Below are 18,112 nucleotides of genomic sequence, written 5' to 3'. Positions count from 1 at the left end.
GTGGAGGTTTTTTTTTTAAGCATTCAAACTGGGCTAAGCAGCAAAGGATCTTATTGGTGTGTGACATTTTCTCAAGTAGGCATACAAGTATTATAATGCACACTAAACCAATGGTTATTTAATGTGGCAAATAATCCTTTTTACAAAGTCTAATTATACATTTAACAAAATTTCCAAAAATTTGAAAAGCAAGTTAATTAACATGAATTCAAGGTAGACTGCAAACCTAGCGTAATGTTTTCCCATTTAATTAAAGGTAGTATTAGTCTGAAAAACTATTTTCAAAAAAGAGAAACTACTCTCAGATACAGTTAGCTCTCAACTTATTTAAAGTGTGAAGCTGAGGTATACTTTGGCTCACTCTTGGAGGTGCTTGTTCCTGTCTTGCCACAGGCCACCCCACTTTAAAGGTGAGCATATTCATGTTAGACTCGCTCCAGAGATTCACTTATCACAACCACAAAAGTCTTCTGTATTCTGAAAAGAATCTCACGGACTCTGGCAATCTGATCCTCACGTACAGGGATAAAAAGCAGAATAAAATCCAAGGTGACTGAGAACTCTAAGAAACACAGGAAGAAATATATGAAGAAGCAGCCTCTGGACTCTAAGCTCTTTGAAGATTTTACATTACTAGTCTCTATACCCTCCAGGCGTGTGGAAAAAAAATACTCACCATGTATTAAAAGCGAGGGGAGAAAGATGCTTCTGTCTCTTTTAAACCAGAATTCTTTTGGTGCTTGACATAGGCTATAAAAGGAAACCTGTACATTTATACTTAAACAGACTCTCACTGTTTACCTACAAGAAGGACTGTGTTAAACAGCCAGTGCCAAGAAGTGCTCAGCCCTGTTTAAACCTTCCACAGAACACCATGAAGACAGCAGGGGTTCCTTTTGTTTTCCTACTAAAGCTGGGAAGAATGGAAATTACTTCTTTTTTACATACATCAATAGGTAACCTAACAGCCTTCAGAGAAGTGAAGAACTGAAGAGTAGAGAAAAATAATTTATACTTGGTTCTAAATAATTTTAAATGTTAAACTGTAACAAGCTTTTTATTGACAGAAATACTGACCTTTGATGAGTTACATTGTTTCCAATCTGTTCTGGGTCCGAAGTAAAAGAGTCTGAACTACTGTAACCATCTGCTGATAAATGGGATATACCCTATTTAATAATAATCATTTCTTCACTTTTTACACTACACACCCCAAACAAATATAACTGAATTATTATTTCTAATCAGAGATATTAAAAAATTGGCTAAAAAGGTTAACAATTCTTCCCAGTGTTAGTAATTGTAAAATAAAATCATGGCATATTTATACAACAAAATACTAGACACATAGAAAAGTTACAACCTAGAAAAGTTAATATTTAATAACACAGAAATATTCAAAATAAGTTACATGGAAAGAGGTTACAAAACAGCATGTACAGTATTTCATTTTATGTAAAAATATAATATGTACAGAATGAGGATTAAGGTTGACAACGAATGTTAATCATGGTCATTTGCAGAATAGTGAGATTATGAATAATTTTTATTTCCCTATTTTTATTATGTTTCTACAATAATTTGTAAATTACTTTCATAATTAAAAAGCCATTTTTTTAAAGAAAAAATTAGAAGAATTTAAAGAAAACATTTAAAAATTGTTAATGTGAAAAATTAAAAATTTGACAAGGGAATAAAATGTGCTTAGACAATAATAAAATCTATGTAATTAAAAAGAGGTTCCCAATCTTTCACCAGAGGAAACATCATTTTCAGTTTCCTCACAGTCTTATGAGGTAGAGAATTCCAGAAGGAGACTTATGGTTATGACACAATAAAGAAATTTTAAAATAGAAACTAGCAACAATCTGGAGGAATACTACTATATACTTTGGAGAGTTATAAATTGAAGTTTCATTTCAAAACGTATTCCTTTCCTTTTTCTTGTCAAATCACTGAATTATTTAACAGGCACAAAAATGATGCTAAAACTTAACGCATTTCCATTTGGATGTTCTGATAGGCATCTCAAAGCTCAGGTGTTCAACGTGAACTCCCAGTCTCCCTGACAAACCTACTCCTATCGCAGCCTTCCTCAATTCCCGCTTCCCAGCCCCAAATCATCTCTCTCACATCCTAGGCCACATAGGTAAGCAAATCCTGTGGTCTTTCCCTACAAAATGTGGACAGAACTGACCACTTCTCAGCACCTCTTCTGTGACCACCACAGGTCATCATCTTCCACCGTCTCCTAGTCTTTCCCTGTTTTGATTCCTGCCTTCTTCTGGCCTATTACCAATACAGCAGCCAAAGTGATCTTATTAAAAAAGGAAGGTCATACCACGTCATTTCTCCATTCAGAACCACCTAATGCTCTTCATCTCATTCAGTAAGACTCAGTCTTACACTGCTCCCTGGTTACTATTCTATCACTTGCTAACCTCTGCCCGCCATATTTGCTAACTAGGTCTATTCTGGTGCTTGCTTGCTGTTCTCAGTAGACGTAAGGCATGCTTCCTAAATCAGGGCTTCACATTTGCTGTTCCCTGTGCCTTAAACGTCCTTCCTTCAGATAGTCACACAGCGGAATCCCTCATCTCCTTCAAGTTTTAACTCAAATGTCATCTTTCGGTAATGCGTTCTTAAACCATCTTATTTAAAACGTCACTGTTTCTCCCCTTTCCCAGCTTTATTTTTATCCAGGGTGTTAACTACTTCCTAAGATATGAGTTACTTTTTTTCATCTTTTTCCCTTATCTCCCCTATAGAATGTAAGCTCCATAAGGGCAAAGATGTTTTCAATTTCGTTTACTGCTGAATCCCCAGTGCCTAGAACAGAGCCTGGCACATAGTATTCAATTAACACTGGCTGAATTAATGAATATACACCATTTCTTGGGAGAAGGAAAGAAAAGAGCTAGTGGGGAAGAGCCAATGGACTAATCTGGCTAATTAAGAGGGAGGGCACACAGGAGGCCGGCGCTGAAGCAGGTTCAGGCAGCAACGGGCAACTGCTTATTCATACAGAGGGCAAGGTATTTCAAAGGGCTGACTATTCAGTGAAGATTAAATGGCTATATATTTGAATCATTCAGACTCTAAATCCAGGCTCTATAAACTTCAAAGGGAGGATGTAATGCTATCTTTCACTTACCTACAGTGTTTCCAGAAGCAAATTTCACCGATGAATTTATCTTATTTTCTTCTGAAAGGTCAGATGTTTTCACAAGTAATGGGCTGGTGGGATTAGTATGATCTAGTAGAGAATTATTAGGTAAAAATACAAGACATAGGTATTTGAATTAATAAATCATAAACCTCAGAAGATAAGACTTTATTTAGATATTCCAAAGAAGCAGCAGGCAAATCCATGAGATATTAGACAAAATAAGGTTTTTAAGAAAAACAAACATAAACCTCTTTATATAGAATTTTGTTTTCTGCCATAATAGAAGATATTTTATAATAAAAAAGCCAATTTGCATGTCCATATTTTTAAATTTTATCCCTGTAGGGAAATTACTTGAACAAAACACCACATAAGTGGCTGTAAAATAAGTAAATTATGATATTGACTTATATAGAAAATAAATCTACCTCTGAGAAACCCGAACTAAAACATTTAATCTAAAATAAGGAGAAACTTCAAGAGTTCAAGTAAAACATATAATTTCAAAGCCAAAACTTATTTTAACATATATCTTTTCAGTTAAAACCTGAACATACTTTAAATGTAAATTCACAATAGTGATCATAAAAACCCACAGAGTATTAGAAAAGTCACATTTTCCAAATGTCCTTATTTAAAAACTTTATAATTTAAAGTTGACAATTTCCTTTTGAAAACTGTAACATAAATTAAAATATACATGCAAGCACACGTAGATATGTATGATTATAGAAAGTAGTATGTTGAAAAATAAGCAATTAAGAAAGAAATCTGAACCCTGACAGAATAATTACTTGTATATTTCAGTCTGATGACAACCCAGCAACAGCTTCCTTACCACTGCCAGCTCTTTTCAGTTCCATCTCCTGCATGTGGATTTTGCTTGGCGTCATCCGAATGGGAACTGGATGAACAATAGCAGTATCCTGGAGACAAACGGGAGGAAGCACAGATCTGTACTAAGATGCCAAGCTGACAGCATGAAATAACCAAAACTAACAATACTTTAAAAACTGGCATATAGACTTTCTCATTCACACTAAGGCAAGCATGAAAATTAATTTTTAATGAAAAGTTCTGGAATTAAATTTAAAATTAAATCATAAAAAATTTATACATGCCTAATAATCTGATTTATTTTTAGAAAAAGCATATTTTAACTTTTGAGTGAGTAAAGATATGAGTGGAAAAAATGATCTTATAAAAACAGTTCAAGACAATATTCAAAGGCAAAGTGTGAAATGATCTAATGAAATTATACAAATCTGAACCTTTGAGGTTAAAGTGAACTATTTCTTGAGAGTCCCAAGACTAAGTAACAGACTGAACTCATTTTCATTAAACTGCTCAAGAAAATATGATACTTTTCTTTTTCACATATAAAATAGTTAATGAGGTGCCCGTTGCACTGTAAGAGTAAGCATGATACACACTCACTATAGATCAGTTCTACAGAAAGGTTTAAAATTTAGCATAAAACTTCCACAAAGGAATCCATTTTCAAAGAAGAATGAGAGAAACTCCTATTCTAACACCTTCTTAAACCTTTTTTCATGACTGTAATATATCTGATGTTCCCAAACTTCATGAGCGGCAAGTCTAGGTAGAAGAGTGAGGGACCTGGCAGGAGAGACTTGTGGAAAGTATGAAAAGAGCAAAGCAGGGAAAGTAGGAGGAAGACATGGGCAGCCTCTCAGAGACGGGAGGAAAAGACAAAGGTGCCCCTGGCACTCAGGCATGGAGCTGAGACTCCAGGGGAGGAGCCAGAATGGGGTCAAGCATTGGCTGAATAGCGAGAGACCAGCTGAAATCCTCTAAAGGGGCTCAGCTCCTTCTATGAGGAGTCGGTTCACGTTCTGTATGTGCTGCTGCTAAAGAGTGAACTTGAGACCCTTGAATTTCGAATATCTAGCAATGAGTTAAGTTTATAATTTAGTGGAAGGATAATGACCTTTCAGTTTAAGTCAGACACTGTTTTGGTGACAGTATGGAGTAACACCAAGCCCCTGCTAGAGCGAGTTAAGTTCCAGCACACCATCTCTTGTTTGATAGGTCTCCTTGGCTTACTCAATAATCTCTAAATTCAGAAAATTTATAACAAATGAATTCTTTATTGCAACTATACTGATCAAATCCATTCATAGTAATTTCTTGCACCCACATCAGTGAGATTCTGGACAGAGTTCATGTATTATCCAATCAACTTGAACTAATGTTTCCCTACAACTCTAAAATTACAGTCAGAAAGACGAACACTAAAGATGGGGAAAAGTTTAGATTTCTCACAAAATAATGAGTCACTCTCAGGAAAATATTTATAACAATACACTTAAGATGTTATTTGTTATGTTTATGGTTATAAAAGACATGGCTTTAGGAATAACTGTACTATTTTCTTAACTTACAATTTTAATAGCAGAAACAACTGCTATGAGAATCAGAATTTAACATTATAAGACAAGATCAAAGGAGTAAGAAATGATAGTTCATGAGACAATAAGTTCTTATTCCAAACCCAAATCAAACTAGGAAAAAACAAGGCAAACTTATTAGATGCTTTAACTCATAAGATTCATCTAATACATATTCATTGTGTGTGTGTGTGTATGAAATCAGATTTATAAAGCTTATAACAGCTGGAAATAAATGGAAGTCACAATAATGGTTCCAAGAAAAGAAAATCATCAACGTTCTATTCATTCTCCAAATAATTTGCATAAGTTTCTGTACCAGCATGTCAATTTTCAATTGCTTACTTTAGTCATACAACTACTAGATGCTATCAGCCTGCCATAGCTTTGGTCCAGTGGATCCTATTGCTAGCAAGACAAGGCAATTCCTTGAAGAGCTTTACATAGATGACCAGGCCTAGTCTCAGACTAGCCTATCAGAATCTCGGTTTTGGACTGTGATGTGCAGCAGGATAGAGAGCTTCGTCTTTAAGCATTTCGAAATCCAAATGGAGAACAATGAATGCTCACAAGCTTCTGAGTCCTGAGCCACAAGATGCCAAAGCAATACTTTCTCTGCTCCAAACTAGTGTCCCCAAATTTAAAAATAGAGAAAAATGTATAACGACTGACAGCTAGGCTCTGCCCCTTTCTTCTACACATTCAAATTGCTCAAAGCCTTTAGGAAACCCATTCCTAACCACTCACTGCAAATTTGTAGCATATATTTGGGCATCTGATTTTATATAATTTAGCACTTTATTGAATATTATGTTATGCTCACAGATATTTTCTACTTGCCTAAATCCTATTATCTTGTCTGTCTGAATCTAGCCCTGCCTACCTCTATTCCTGTATCACTAATTTAGCTCAGGTGCTCATCATCTCACTCTCTCTAGATCCTGTCAAACCTTCACATTGTTGCCTGAGTCATCTTCCCAGCTACCTCTTCCTCATCCTATCTTATCACGGTACTTCTTGTTAGCCCCTAGTGGCTACGAGATTAAGTTCAGATCCTTCTCTAGCATACAAAGATCTTCCAGGTCTGGTTTCAACCACATGTTTTAGCCCTGTCATTCTCCTATACACATTTCTACCCTATACTCCCACCACACTGAACTGATCCTGCTCATGATATTCTCTCTGCTTGGAATGCTCGTGTCTACTTCCACCAATTCAGGTTCTTTCAAAACTCAGCACACAAACATAACTTTTTATGTGAACACTGTGCCAAGTATACCGGGCTGAGTTAGCCCACAGTTCTCTGCCCACAATTTTGTTCACGGCTACATATGATAATTATGACAATCAGCTATATTACAATCATCAACTTGTAATAATTAAGCGGTGGTCTACTTAAAACTGGAATTTTGTTTTTGAGGTGTTTGTATTGCTAGAGAATGTCACAATGCACCTGGAAGGGGCTCCACCAAACCAGGTGAGTTGGCTGGGCATAATAAGTGACCAAACTAACTTCCTTTTCATACCCTGAACAACTCAGAAGTTCTATAGCACTTAACATCAGGCATAAATCACGGCAAAGACAGTGCACGACACTTCTCATCAGTCAAGAGTTTCCCAGCAGAACCAGATTCTACCAGAGGCTATTAACTGATAAGCAGTTCAACAAAAGTAATCAAGTTTCTGCAAATGAGATATCAGAAACTCAATTTCATCACAATTCTGGGAGCCTAATAATTAACCATCTCAGTTTACATGTGAGGTCACTGTACTGTGTGATAGCTGTCCTAAGTGCTACAGAGCAGTTTGAAGCTTTCCATAGACTTTCACTTTATTGGGCAAACGGCTAAATATAAAATTTTAGCTTTTCAAAAATGTTCCATTAAACATTTCCAACACTGTAAGGTATGTTAAATTCATATTAGAACTGCAGTGGTTTTCTCTCCTAGGTGATTCTTTTCTAATCTGAGCAGATGTTATCTACTTACTTATAACCCTTATTTATATAAGCCCTGAAAAGGATCATCTAGGATTGTGGCTACAGGCTGTGTTCTGCAGACAGGCATGTGTCAGGCAAGCATTAAACGAAGGTTAAGAAACTCAGACTCTCAGTGAGAGCATGGCATTGAGTGAGATTACTAGTTGGGGGAACAAGTTTAGATTTGTTTGCCACCATGAAAGAAAAAAGATAATTCTAGGTGCCAGATGATAAATATTTAAGACTGCCAACTTTATCAAATTTAGAGGTCTAAATTCAAGTTTAAAATGTCATTTAACCACTTTTAATTTTCCAAGAGCCTCCTGCCACACGAGAGAGAAAAGAAAGTGTCGAGTCACACCATTTTAAACATTAGAGCTGGAATTAATAAATTTGGATATTATTTCCAAGAAGTTACAAGAACATCACTTTTATTCAGTCAAATAGTCCCCTGCATTTCCTGCCAGTCACGAGTCAATTTATTTTGCCTCCGAGTTCTAGATTTTTAGATATAATATTCTTTCCTGGCATGACAAAGATTCATAATACTATGAATTATGAATTATTTTCAATATCTCTTGAGTTAGAGAATAAAATGCAGTTTCTTTATTGCTACATCAAATCTTCCTTCCCAATAACCTATTTTAAATGGAATTAATTGACTGTGTAAGTAGGAGATAAGAATAATATGGAGAAATGAAACTTACAGCTAAAGTAAAACTTTCTTTTTAGCTTACAGCACCTGTCACTGCCTAAGAGACCTTAATCATAGCTGCTAGTAAGCAGCAAAAATTCTAAGTGCTGTCCCTTTATTTCTCTTTCATTTTTCAGAGATTAAAACCAAAGATTAATGCCCTCAAAGTAACAAGAGAAGCAAAAGGCAGAGATAATTTACACATTAATTGGCTCTTGAATAACTAACAGACTATAAAACAGACACTTAAAAACACTTCCATACATTATCTGTTTGATTTCAATGTAACAGTATCCTCTATATTTCAAATAGATATAAATTCTTCAAAAGTATAACACACCAATGATCCATTAATTTAAACTGTTGAAGATGTACTATTATCTTTAAATGCCACTTCTCCCAAATCCACATTAAATAACAGGACATTTTTATATTTAATTAATAAATGCTGTCTTTGATCAGAAACATCTAAAATGAACGCCTGTGTCACTTTCTCCATATCTTTTCACCAAACTCATGTTACAAATCCTACTTCTCTCTACTCTCTTCTTCCCTTTCTTCTTCCTTCCTTTTCTTTTTGAAAGGTGCTTATTATTAGCAGGTCTTTCTCTTTAAAAGAGAAAAAACTAAAAGGAAAAGCAAGAGTGAACAGTGAGAGGAATGATTAACATCTAAGGTTTTGAAGTTTTCAAGTAACTTGAGGGACAGGTGGGGCATATGCAAAATTAATTCTATGGGGACAGGATATATTTCTTAAATCAAGCTGTGAACTTTGTAGCATTTTCAAAGCAACACAGTGCACCACGGGAAGACAAGACAGAAGCTCCTTTGCACAATGGGAATCTCTGACCAACAACTCTGTATTGTTTTGCTGAACTTGATTCTCTTTAACAGAACTCAACATACTAGTTAAGTCAAAGCCATACCATTTGGACTGTTAAAATAAAGGATGACATTGCATATTTACATACATAGTACATATTACGTGAAGTGTAAGCATACAAATAAAACAGCATTTACCAAATGTCACTACACTGAAATAAGCAGTATATGTATAATATAACATACATTTAATCAGCAAATGAAAACAAGGTCAACTAAATCGTCACAAAATGCTTCTTTACACACATGTACCAGATTTTAAAAACATAGTTTTCTCTCGCCAAAATAACTAGAAGATATAAAGAACAGTAAACATGTTCTTTCCACCCTTAAGCACACAAAAATTGAAAAGCCTGTCACCATTTCCCTCTAAGCATCCCACTGAATCATGCATATCAGCTAAAAAACATAATGAATGGAAATTTGGGTTAATAAAATTAATTTCAAACAAGCAAGCTAAGTGATTGACTTACAGGATCAGCTGGTGCAATGTTAGAATCAAATTGGGTCAGAGTTTGTGAGCTTGAAGAGCGTTCACTAAATGTCTCCCACTGCTGAACAGACAGAGGAGAGACAAGTCAGCATGACAAGAAAGATGGAGTAGAGACCACTGGAGAAGATTTAGCAAAGTCATTCAGAGGTTGCACTGCAAGTTGTATTTCACAGGTCTGAGAAAATTCTGTAATTTCTATTTTTCTATAAACATTTTATACTTATCTATGCCAGGCCATCTTGTAAGGTAAGCTGAGCAGTGTCCCAACCAAACGTGCAGTAACAACTGACTGCAATCTCCATGGAAGAGATTCAAAACCTTACACAACTCAAATGCGAAATACAGCATAGGAAAAAAGTCTAAGTGGTACAAATGGTGACAGAGTAAAAATGTGAAGGGGTTTGTCTTGACTAGAGAAAGAATAACTTCAAATCCTTCTTTTTTAAATTCAAATGTTAATATATTGATTTGATGATGCTAAAGAACCTTGAACACCAAAGTTTTTGTCAAAACAAAGCAAGTCAGTGTGAGTTGCCAGTGCGACCCCTGAAAGATGATTCTATTATGTACGTGCACATATTTTATACACATGTATAGATATTTAACAAAATATAATTAGATAAAATGCAAAGAATTCTGGAATTAATATGTTGGGGCTTATGTCAATCGGTAGCAAGTCAACCCCCGCCATCAGCACCACAAACAGGGCCATGCCAGACCACAAGACAGAACTGCCAGTCAGGCACCCAGCCCCACCCCATGCTGGAAAAATCAGAATGCGGCCACAAGGAGAGCAAATCAAGCATCTGAGTATGTGTTATACATAGAAGACGTATTTTGATATGAAAGACTACTCTTCTAAATGAGGTATACAAATATTATATCTCAAAATAGGTGGAGTGATAAGTCAATATAAATTTTAGTAAATTCCATTTGTTTTGGAGATCTTAGTAATAAAACAGTATAGAATTTTTATATCAAAGTTGGATTAAAGTTATGAAAATTTGATTCTTAAGAATTATCAGTTATATCCTCAAGACGGAAAAACATCTACACATAGAGTATATACACATGAACGTTTACACACAGACACACCTATCCCATTAACCAAAATCCTCTTTTTATAATTCAGTATGGAAAAGTACATTTTTATGCTTCAAAGTTTGACTTACTATTCAAAATTGATATTCAATTTGAGAAGACGTAGATATTAAATACTAGCAAATGAATACACTGATGAAAATTATCTACAGAAAAGGCTAAAACCATCACTCAACAACTTTCCCTACAGATTAGTCTTAAAATCATGAAAATTAAGATAAATTAGGAAAAACTGATGCATTCAAAGTATTTCCTGAATAAAGAAAGCCCACAATAATTCACTTTTATCATGGGACATTGCTTCAGGGAAGTGGCTTACCAATGTTTGTGAATATAATCAGTTTCTTCAATAATTATTTTTGCATAGGTATAGAAGGAATTTGTTAAAATCCTAATTATCTAACTGTGGAGAAAAGTTCAAGTATAGAAGATTTTTGCCAAAAAGAAAGCATTTATCTATTTAGTGGCATTGAGTTTCACTTGATCTCACAAGACTGTATGTAAGCCACGTGGAGAGCAGAGGGAGCCCTGACCTTCCTACTGTAGAACAATGGTTAAAGCGCAGCTCCGGAACCAGAGGACGGAATCCTAGTCACAGGGCGCAGCCTCACGCAAGTTACGTAACCTCTCTGTGCTGCAGTTTCACCGTCCCTACGCTACAGGATGGCTATAAGGATGTAAAGAGTTAGTAAATATAAACAGCTTTTTGAACAGACCTGGCACATCAGAAGTGCTCAGTAATTCTTAGGGATCATTATTAGTGTTATTTCCCCACAGTGCCTCACCCATATTTGTAGGTGCTGAATAAACATTTGTTGAAAGAGTATTAGTGCTCTATGGCAGAAAATTAAATTATAATTAAAATTCCACATCCTAAGTAGATATTTTTAATAAATATTATTAAAATGTCTCAAAATCAATGTTAGTTTTATTAACATTCTGATTTTCCACATATAATAGGAAAAAAAAATAATTATGACATTCATGACCTTATTACCAAATACTGCGAAATGAAACTTGTTAGGAATATTTAAAAAGGGAAAATGCAACTACTTAGAATTTGGAAAGGACTTCCATTCCTAGTCTTTAATGATCACATGCAATTTTATTTAGAATGAAGATGGGCTTTAAGAACTGAGACGCTTTAGAAAGAGCTGCTTTTATTTATGAACTGATATCAATGGAATAAAAATACTCTATTAAGGCTTAATTCCTCCCTCTGAAAAGACACTTATAGAAATGGTTTGACATTGGACAGTAGGACAGACAGTATGATGTTATAAGGTCTCAGACAAAGGTATTTGTGATTATGCCACAAAGCAGCAGCAAGTACTTTAAATCTGCCAGTTACTTCTCTATTTTTCAACTGTCCAAAATTAACTAGTGTCTCGTTAATCAAGTACTTTTCTGCCTTCAAAAGATATAGAAAGCAAAGAAGCTCAGAAGTTTTTCCTCGAAGTCAATAAACTTTTATATTTGTAGCACAACCTAAAAGTGATAAAAAAAAAATTATAAGGAAAAGAATGTAACTTGGTCACAAAGAAAACTGCTCTACCAGGCTAGAGCAGTGGTTTCCAACTGGAGTTCTTTAGAACACTCAGGTCTAACAGAGGGGCCTCAAGGGGGCTTTGGGGAGGCAGGGCCTCAGGCCCTCTTCCCATATGCTAATCAGAGTGGCCCTCTTTTTATTATTTTATATAATGGAGTTCCAAAGTAATGGGGGGGGGGGCACAGTATATTTGTCTCAGATTCTGTTTTGCATGCTGTGCCTGGTCTTCCATAACGTATCTTTAACCACTGCATTCAATAGGGTTAAATTACCCCATTCTGTAGTGAATAAAGCTACATTATTATAAATAGCTTAGGTTGTAGAAAATACTTTTTCCATGTGGAAAGCTGGATTAGTGACTTCTCATATCACTTCCAACGCTAAGATTCCAAATATATTATCACATACCTTGCTTACAGGAATGAGAAGGCAGTATGACACAGTGGGTGTGCCAGTTGATGGAATCAAAGGACTTGTGTTCAAATCTTAGCTCTTGTCTCCCACTGGCTATCAGATACCTTGGTCAAGACATTCACCCTTTTGACTTAACTTCATATGTACCCTGATTAATTCACAGAGTTTTAGTAGGAATGAGTGGTAGAAACCAAATAATAGTGTATATATATATGAAAAAGTACTTTGAAAACCTCAGAGTTACATAATTACCAACATTTATCACAGTCTATTTGATGTGGTCTCAACTATCCATGTATGCTGAAAGCTATATGCTGAAATTACTCTGTTTGAAACTTCTTACCTTAAAAAAGCTAATGTTAATGAAAGAAAATGAAGTTCGCTAACCTCACTGCTCTGATTCAGCTCAGGCCAAGTCTGGTTTAGTGAGGGCATCGATGGTGACTTGCTTGGAGGTGCTTCTGCAGGAGAGCCTGAATAACCTACCTCACCTGGCTGATCCCCAACGTCTGGAATTTAAAAATAGAGAAATTCCTCTTGAACAATATATTTTAATTTAGGAATATTTACTTACCAAAAAACCTAACAGAAGATTTTCACAAATTGTAATTTATAATCTAAATTTCCTTTCTTCAGGTTCCCAAAAAAACCATTTCAACAATCAGACAATCAGGCAATATTTATTCCTGCTACTTATTGTCTACCCGAAACTACAGCTTTCTATGAAAATAAAAGCTAGTTAGGAATAAACAGAAAAAACAGTGTTACACATAACAATGAGGCAATAGGGCACGTGCTTTGAATCATTTTCTGCTAACAGGGATGGATTTGTACCAGTTCCCAAAGTATATTTCATGGAATATTAATCATTAAGGTGTTTTAAAAAATCAGGTTTTCTGTTCGCGCGCTCCGCTGCAGGCGGCCCAGTGTTTCGTTGGTTCGAATCCTGGGCGCAGACATGGCACTGCTCATCAAACCACGGTGAGGCAGCGTCCCACGTGCCACAACTAGAAGGATCCACAACGAAGAATATACAACTATGTACCGGAGGGGCTTTGGGGAGAAAAAGGAAAAAATAAAATCTTAAAAAAAAAACAAACAAAAATTAGGTTTTCTGTTCAAACACATTTCAGGATACTATAATTTCCTGTTGGAGCATTCCCATGCACATTTTTATTCCAAAGACTTGTAATGTTCTAGAGCAAATAAATTTTATTTAAATCAGTTTTTCCCAAACACAAACCATTTTTTATCATATAAAAACCCTCAATATTCCCTTGGAATATACTTTGGGGAGTATATTTATACTAATCCATTCACATTTTCTCTACAAGTCTCCCATGTTACCAAAAAGCAGCATGTATTTGAAAGGCAGACAGCAAAAGGATAGGAAGAGTCCCAGATATGGGCAAAAAGCAGTCAATGAGCCCAGGTAAAGCAAACATCATCAGGCTTACCAGCACTTACAGACTTAACTGAGACAGCTACAAACCCATGAAACAAGTTCTCAGTGGTTTTTAGAGTATTATGTGGTAGCATATTCTACTTCTAATTAGTTAAGCCTTAATATCTCTCTCAAGGTACAACTTAAAAACAGAAGGGGGGGTCGGCCCGGTGGCGCAGTAGTTAAGTGCACACGTTCCACTTCGGTGGCCCAGGGTTCGCCAGTTCGGATCCTGGGTGTGTACATGGCACCACTGGGCAAGCCATGCTGTGGTAGGCGTCCCACATATACAACAGAGGAAGATGGGCATGGATGTCAGCTCAGGGCCAGTCTTCCTCGGCAAAAAGAGGAGGACTGGCAGCAGATGTTAGCTCAGGGCTAATCATTCTCAAAAACATAAATAAATAAATAAAAACAGAAGGAATTTCCCTGGTAACTAAACTCTCATTCCAATCTTCCCAAATTTTACATGGCCTTGAATATAATCTCAGTCTGAAAATCACATTAACTGCCATATTAATGGGGAGTACCTAATTTGTTTGGAAGCTGTTTAGAATCTGATCCTAATCTGTCACTATCTCAGTTTGACCATGGGCAAGTTGAATAAAACAGCACCTGAGTTTCTCCATCATAAAGAAAGACATTTGCCATTAAACGTTAGCACTGTGCTTCAAATTTCTAAATAGACAGCTATATAATGACTTTGCAACATATAGGTTTTAACCTTTCAATCTATTATAAGAAAATCTTTCATATTTTAGTGCCTAACATAAGACTAACACATACTAGTTACTCAAATTTACTGAATGGACTGCTTTTTGTGTTCTTCTTCATTTAAATTCATTCTCCTTTACTGTTATTTTCCTAGAACCAAAATTAACTATTGATATTTTGAAAAAGTTCTCAAAATTTCTCTCTGCCCTATTCTGTTACACAACTATCTCTAAATATTTCCCTCCTTTACTTACCTGACATTATTTCTTTATAGTCATATCACGCTGCAAGTTTTAATTTGCAGTACAGCATATTTTGACAAACTTTTGTAAGATGAGGAATTGTTGCTATTTTCTTCTTAATCCTATCCCTTTTTCAGTAAAAGTGTCAGAGTGGTATAGAACCAGTAGGAGGCAGAAAGGCTTCAGATAATGTTCTATGAAGACCTCTCAACTCAAAGCTCTTGGAGAAAAACTAACGAAAAACTATTTATGGTAAATAGTAGCAGCAAATTCCTTATGGGGATCAGCTTGTGGTTTTCAGTGAGAAGAAAACTTATGGACTTTTTTTCTATGATAATAAGAGAAAGGAAGTTAAGGAAAGGAATAATAGCTATAAATCTGACAGTTTACCGGAAGCAAAACTCTGTCAGGAGGATAGTGAATGAAGAAATGTCTTTAAGAGATCCCCCAAGGTAGATAGGAAAGAAAACTAAATATAATTAAAATAGTATTAACCAAAAGATGATTCATTTTCAAAAGAACCTATTTAAAGTCAGACCACCCTGCTTAAGTTTCAAATGTCACCGTAGGGCAAACTAGGGCCCTGGTTTGGCTTTGAGACCTCCGTTCTCATGACGTTTTCTACTGACAAATTTAGGGCCAAACTGCACCTCTCCACCCCTCATAGCAGTTATGATCTGTGACAGATTCTGGTGGCCCCTCTGATTCACGGGCACAAACTGCAGGGGCTCCTGCTTCTTGAAGCTGAGAACGGAAATGTTATTCACCCCAAAATTATGCTTCATAATTATTCCAATACAGTTACTTTCTTAGAGTAGCAGTTCTCAAAGTGTGGACCATGGACTCCTGGGAGTCCCCAAGACTCTTTCAGGGTTTCTGAAAGGTCTAAAAGATTTTGTAATCATTTTTGCTTTGTAATAATAATAATAATAATGCTTTCTCCTATGTTGGCACATTTGCACTGATGGTGCAAAAGCAATAGTGGGTAAAACTGCTGACTTAACAGCAAGAATTAAGGCAGCAACACCAAAATAAATGAGTAGTCACTGTATGGTTCACCATCATACACTCCAGTTAAAACAAATAAATAAACAGGCATGGAAATCTCACTGAGGAATGTTCACAGGTAAGCAGTAAAAATTATTTTTATTAAATTTCAGTCTTGAAAGCACGTCTTTTTAATACTTCGTGTGGTAAAATGGGAAATATGTATAGAGCACTTCTGTTTCACATCAAAGTACAATGGTTGTCTCAAGGAAAAGTATTGTGTGATTCAGCTGTAAGCTAAACAGGGCACTTTTTTCATGGAACACTATTTTTCTTGAAAGAACAGCTGATAAACTGTAATTATTCAGACTTGGGTAGTAGGAAGGCATTTTCTCAAAAATGAATTAAGTGAGCCTGTCAATTCAAGGAAAACAACTGTTTTCTATTTGTTACTAATGAGAAAGTTTGAGCTTTCAAGAGAAAATTAGAATTTTGGAAAATGTGTATCCATGTCCATAAGCTAAAGAGCTTCCTAGTACTTAAAGATTTCTGTGACAAGACAGGTTGTATTATTAATAAACATGCTTTCTGGATATTTTATAATAAAATGTCCCAACATTTGAAAGATCTCTATAACTCAACGAACTGATGTTACAAATAATCGATGCATTATGTTACAAAACCATGCTTGGGTAGAAGATTCATTCAGTGTATTCAAAGTGCAAGACAGACCTACGGATTTTCTGTAATAGCACAAACAATTCATTAATGTGGCTTCAGCCTTCACACTGCAATTAATCTTTAAGAAACCACCATTTGTTGATTTTTGGTATAGTACAAAGAATATCCATAACTATTTGAAAACAGTCCTTCCTTTTACTATGTGAGCCCAGATTTTCTTCATGTACTAGAGATTAGCATCCTTTTTTCTAAAAAGGGCCAGACAGTACAGTGATGCACTGCATGATGACGTGTTGTCAACAACCCAGAGCATCTACAACAGTGGTCTCATAAGATTAGTACCACATAGCCTACGTGTGTAGTAGGCTATACCATCTAGGTTTGTTTAAGTATAGTCCATGACGTTTGCACAATGACAAAATCAGCTAATGATGCATTTCTCAGAATGTATTGTCAGGAAGCGATGCATGACTAAATATTTTAGGTTTTGCAGGCTGGCTATACGTTCTCTGTTTCAACTATGTGACTCCGCTGTTGCACTGCAAAAGCAGCCACAGATAATCTATAAAGGAATGAGCTTGGCTTGTGTTCCAATAAAATTTTATTTATGGATACTGAAATTTGAATTTCATATAATTTTCATGTGTCATGAAATATTGTTCTTCTCTTTTCCCCCAAAAGGTAGAAAGAAGAAACACACACTTTGTTGTGGGCCATCCGAAAACAGCCAGCACACTGGATTTGGCCCTGAGAGCTGGTCTGAAATCCCTGATAACACCACAAACAAAATAACCTATCCTACAAACTGGACACAGAAGCAAACACGAGAATCTAGCTATCTTCTACTAAACCAGATACTAAAGAGATTTGCAAAAGTGTAAGACAATACCTTCTTTTCATAATTTTTTTTAATTTTGGAGAATATCGCTATTTGCATAAACAATCTATGCTAATATGTAAGGATTTATTATTGTTTTAAAATAAAGCAATGTGTTTTTTTAAATTTATCATTTTTAATTTCTAATAGGGTAACTATTGATAGATCTAATCCAATAAACACAGGCTTCTTGGGGTCCACAATAATTTTTAAGAATGTAAAGGAGTCCTAAAAAGCTTGAAAATTACTGTCCTAGAAAATCCAAAAATTATTTCTGGGATAAATTAGCAAAATCACACATTGCTTCTCTCCTACTTCACATACTGAACAACAAATGGCAGTAGAAAAAGAGCAAACTAACTACATTCTAGAAGCTAACAGTCACAAGTCTGAAGAGAAGCAGTAGGTCTGTAAATAAACTGCTCCTCGGCTCCCTAGAAACACTGTGCCCACAAGTTAGTCTATGGCTGTGTCCT

General features: G+C 35.6%; 2 protein-coding genes across 6 annotated transcripts in view; one reads left to right on the top strand and one right to left on the bottom strand.

Moving 5' to 3' along the window:
• The window catches only part of ECT2L (epithelial cell transforming 2 like), a 103,380-nt gene extending 85,918 nt beyond the window's left edge, over positions 1–17,462 (top strand). The window contains exon 26 of one of the 2 annotated variants that reach the window (XR_006890473.1): positions 17,441–17,462. The gene's annotated coding sequence lies outside the window, so the exon portion shown is untranslated. Of the gene's footprint in view, positions 1–3,976; positions 4,115–17,440 lie in introns of those variants that run through there. The other variant, XR_006890472.1, reaches the window with a different exon arrangement.
• The window catches only part of REPS1 (RALBP1 associated Eps domain containing 1), a 79,399-nt gene that overhangs the window by 9,914 nt on the left and 51,373 nt on the right, over positions 1–18,112 (bottom strand). The window contains exons 9-13 of one of the 4 annotated variants that reach the window (XM_046674398.1): positions 13,079–13,200; positions 9,608–9,688; positions 4,008–4,095; positions 3,155–3,256; positions 1,078–1,150 (exon numbers count right to left, since the gene is read on the bottom strand). In XM_046674398.1, the coding sequence (XP_046530354.1) occupies positions 1,078–1,150; positions 3,155–3,256; positions 4,008–4,095; positions 9,608–9,688; positions 13,079–13,200 (466 nt within the window). The remainder of the gene's footprint in view (positions 1–1,077; positions 1,151–3,154; positions 3,257–4,007; positions 4,096–9,607; positions 9,689–13,078; positions 13,201–18,112) is intronic. The other 3 variants (XM_046674399.1, XM_046674400.1, XM_046674401.1) reach the window with 3 other exon arrangements.

The sequence above is a fragment of the Equus quagga genome, chromosome 11 (assembly GCF_021613505.1).
Source record: "Equus quagga isolate Etosha38 chromosome 11, UCLA_HA_Equagga_1.0, whole genome shotgun sequence".
Taxonomy (NCBI): Eukaryota; Metazoa; Chordata; class Mammalia; order Perissodactyla; family Equidae; genus Equus; species Equus quagga.
The sequence above is the reverse complement of the archived record's forward strand: the minus strand, read 5'-3'. Positions and strand labels throughout refer to the sequence as shown.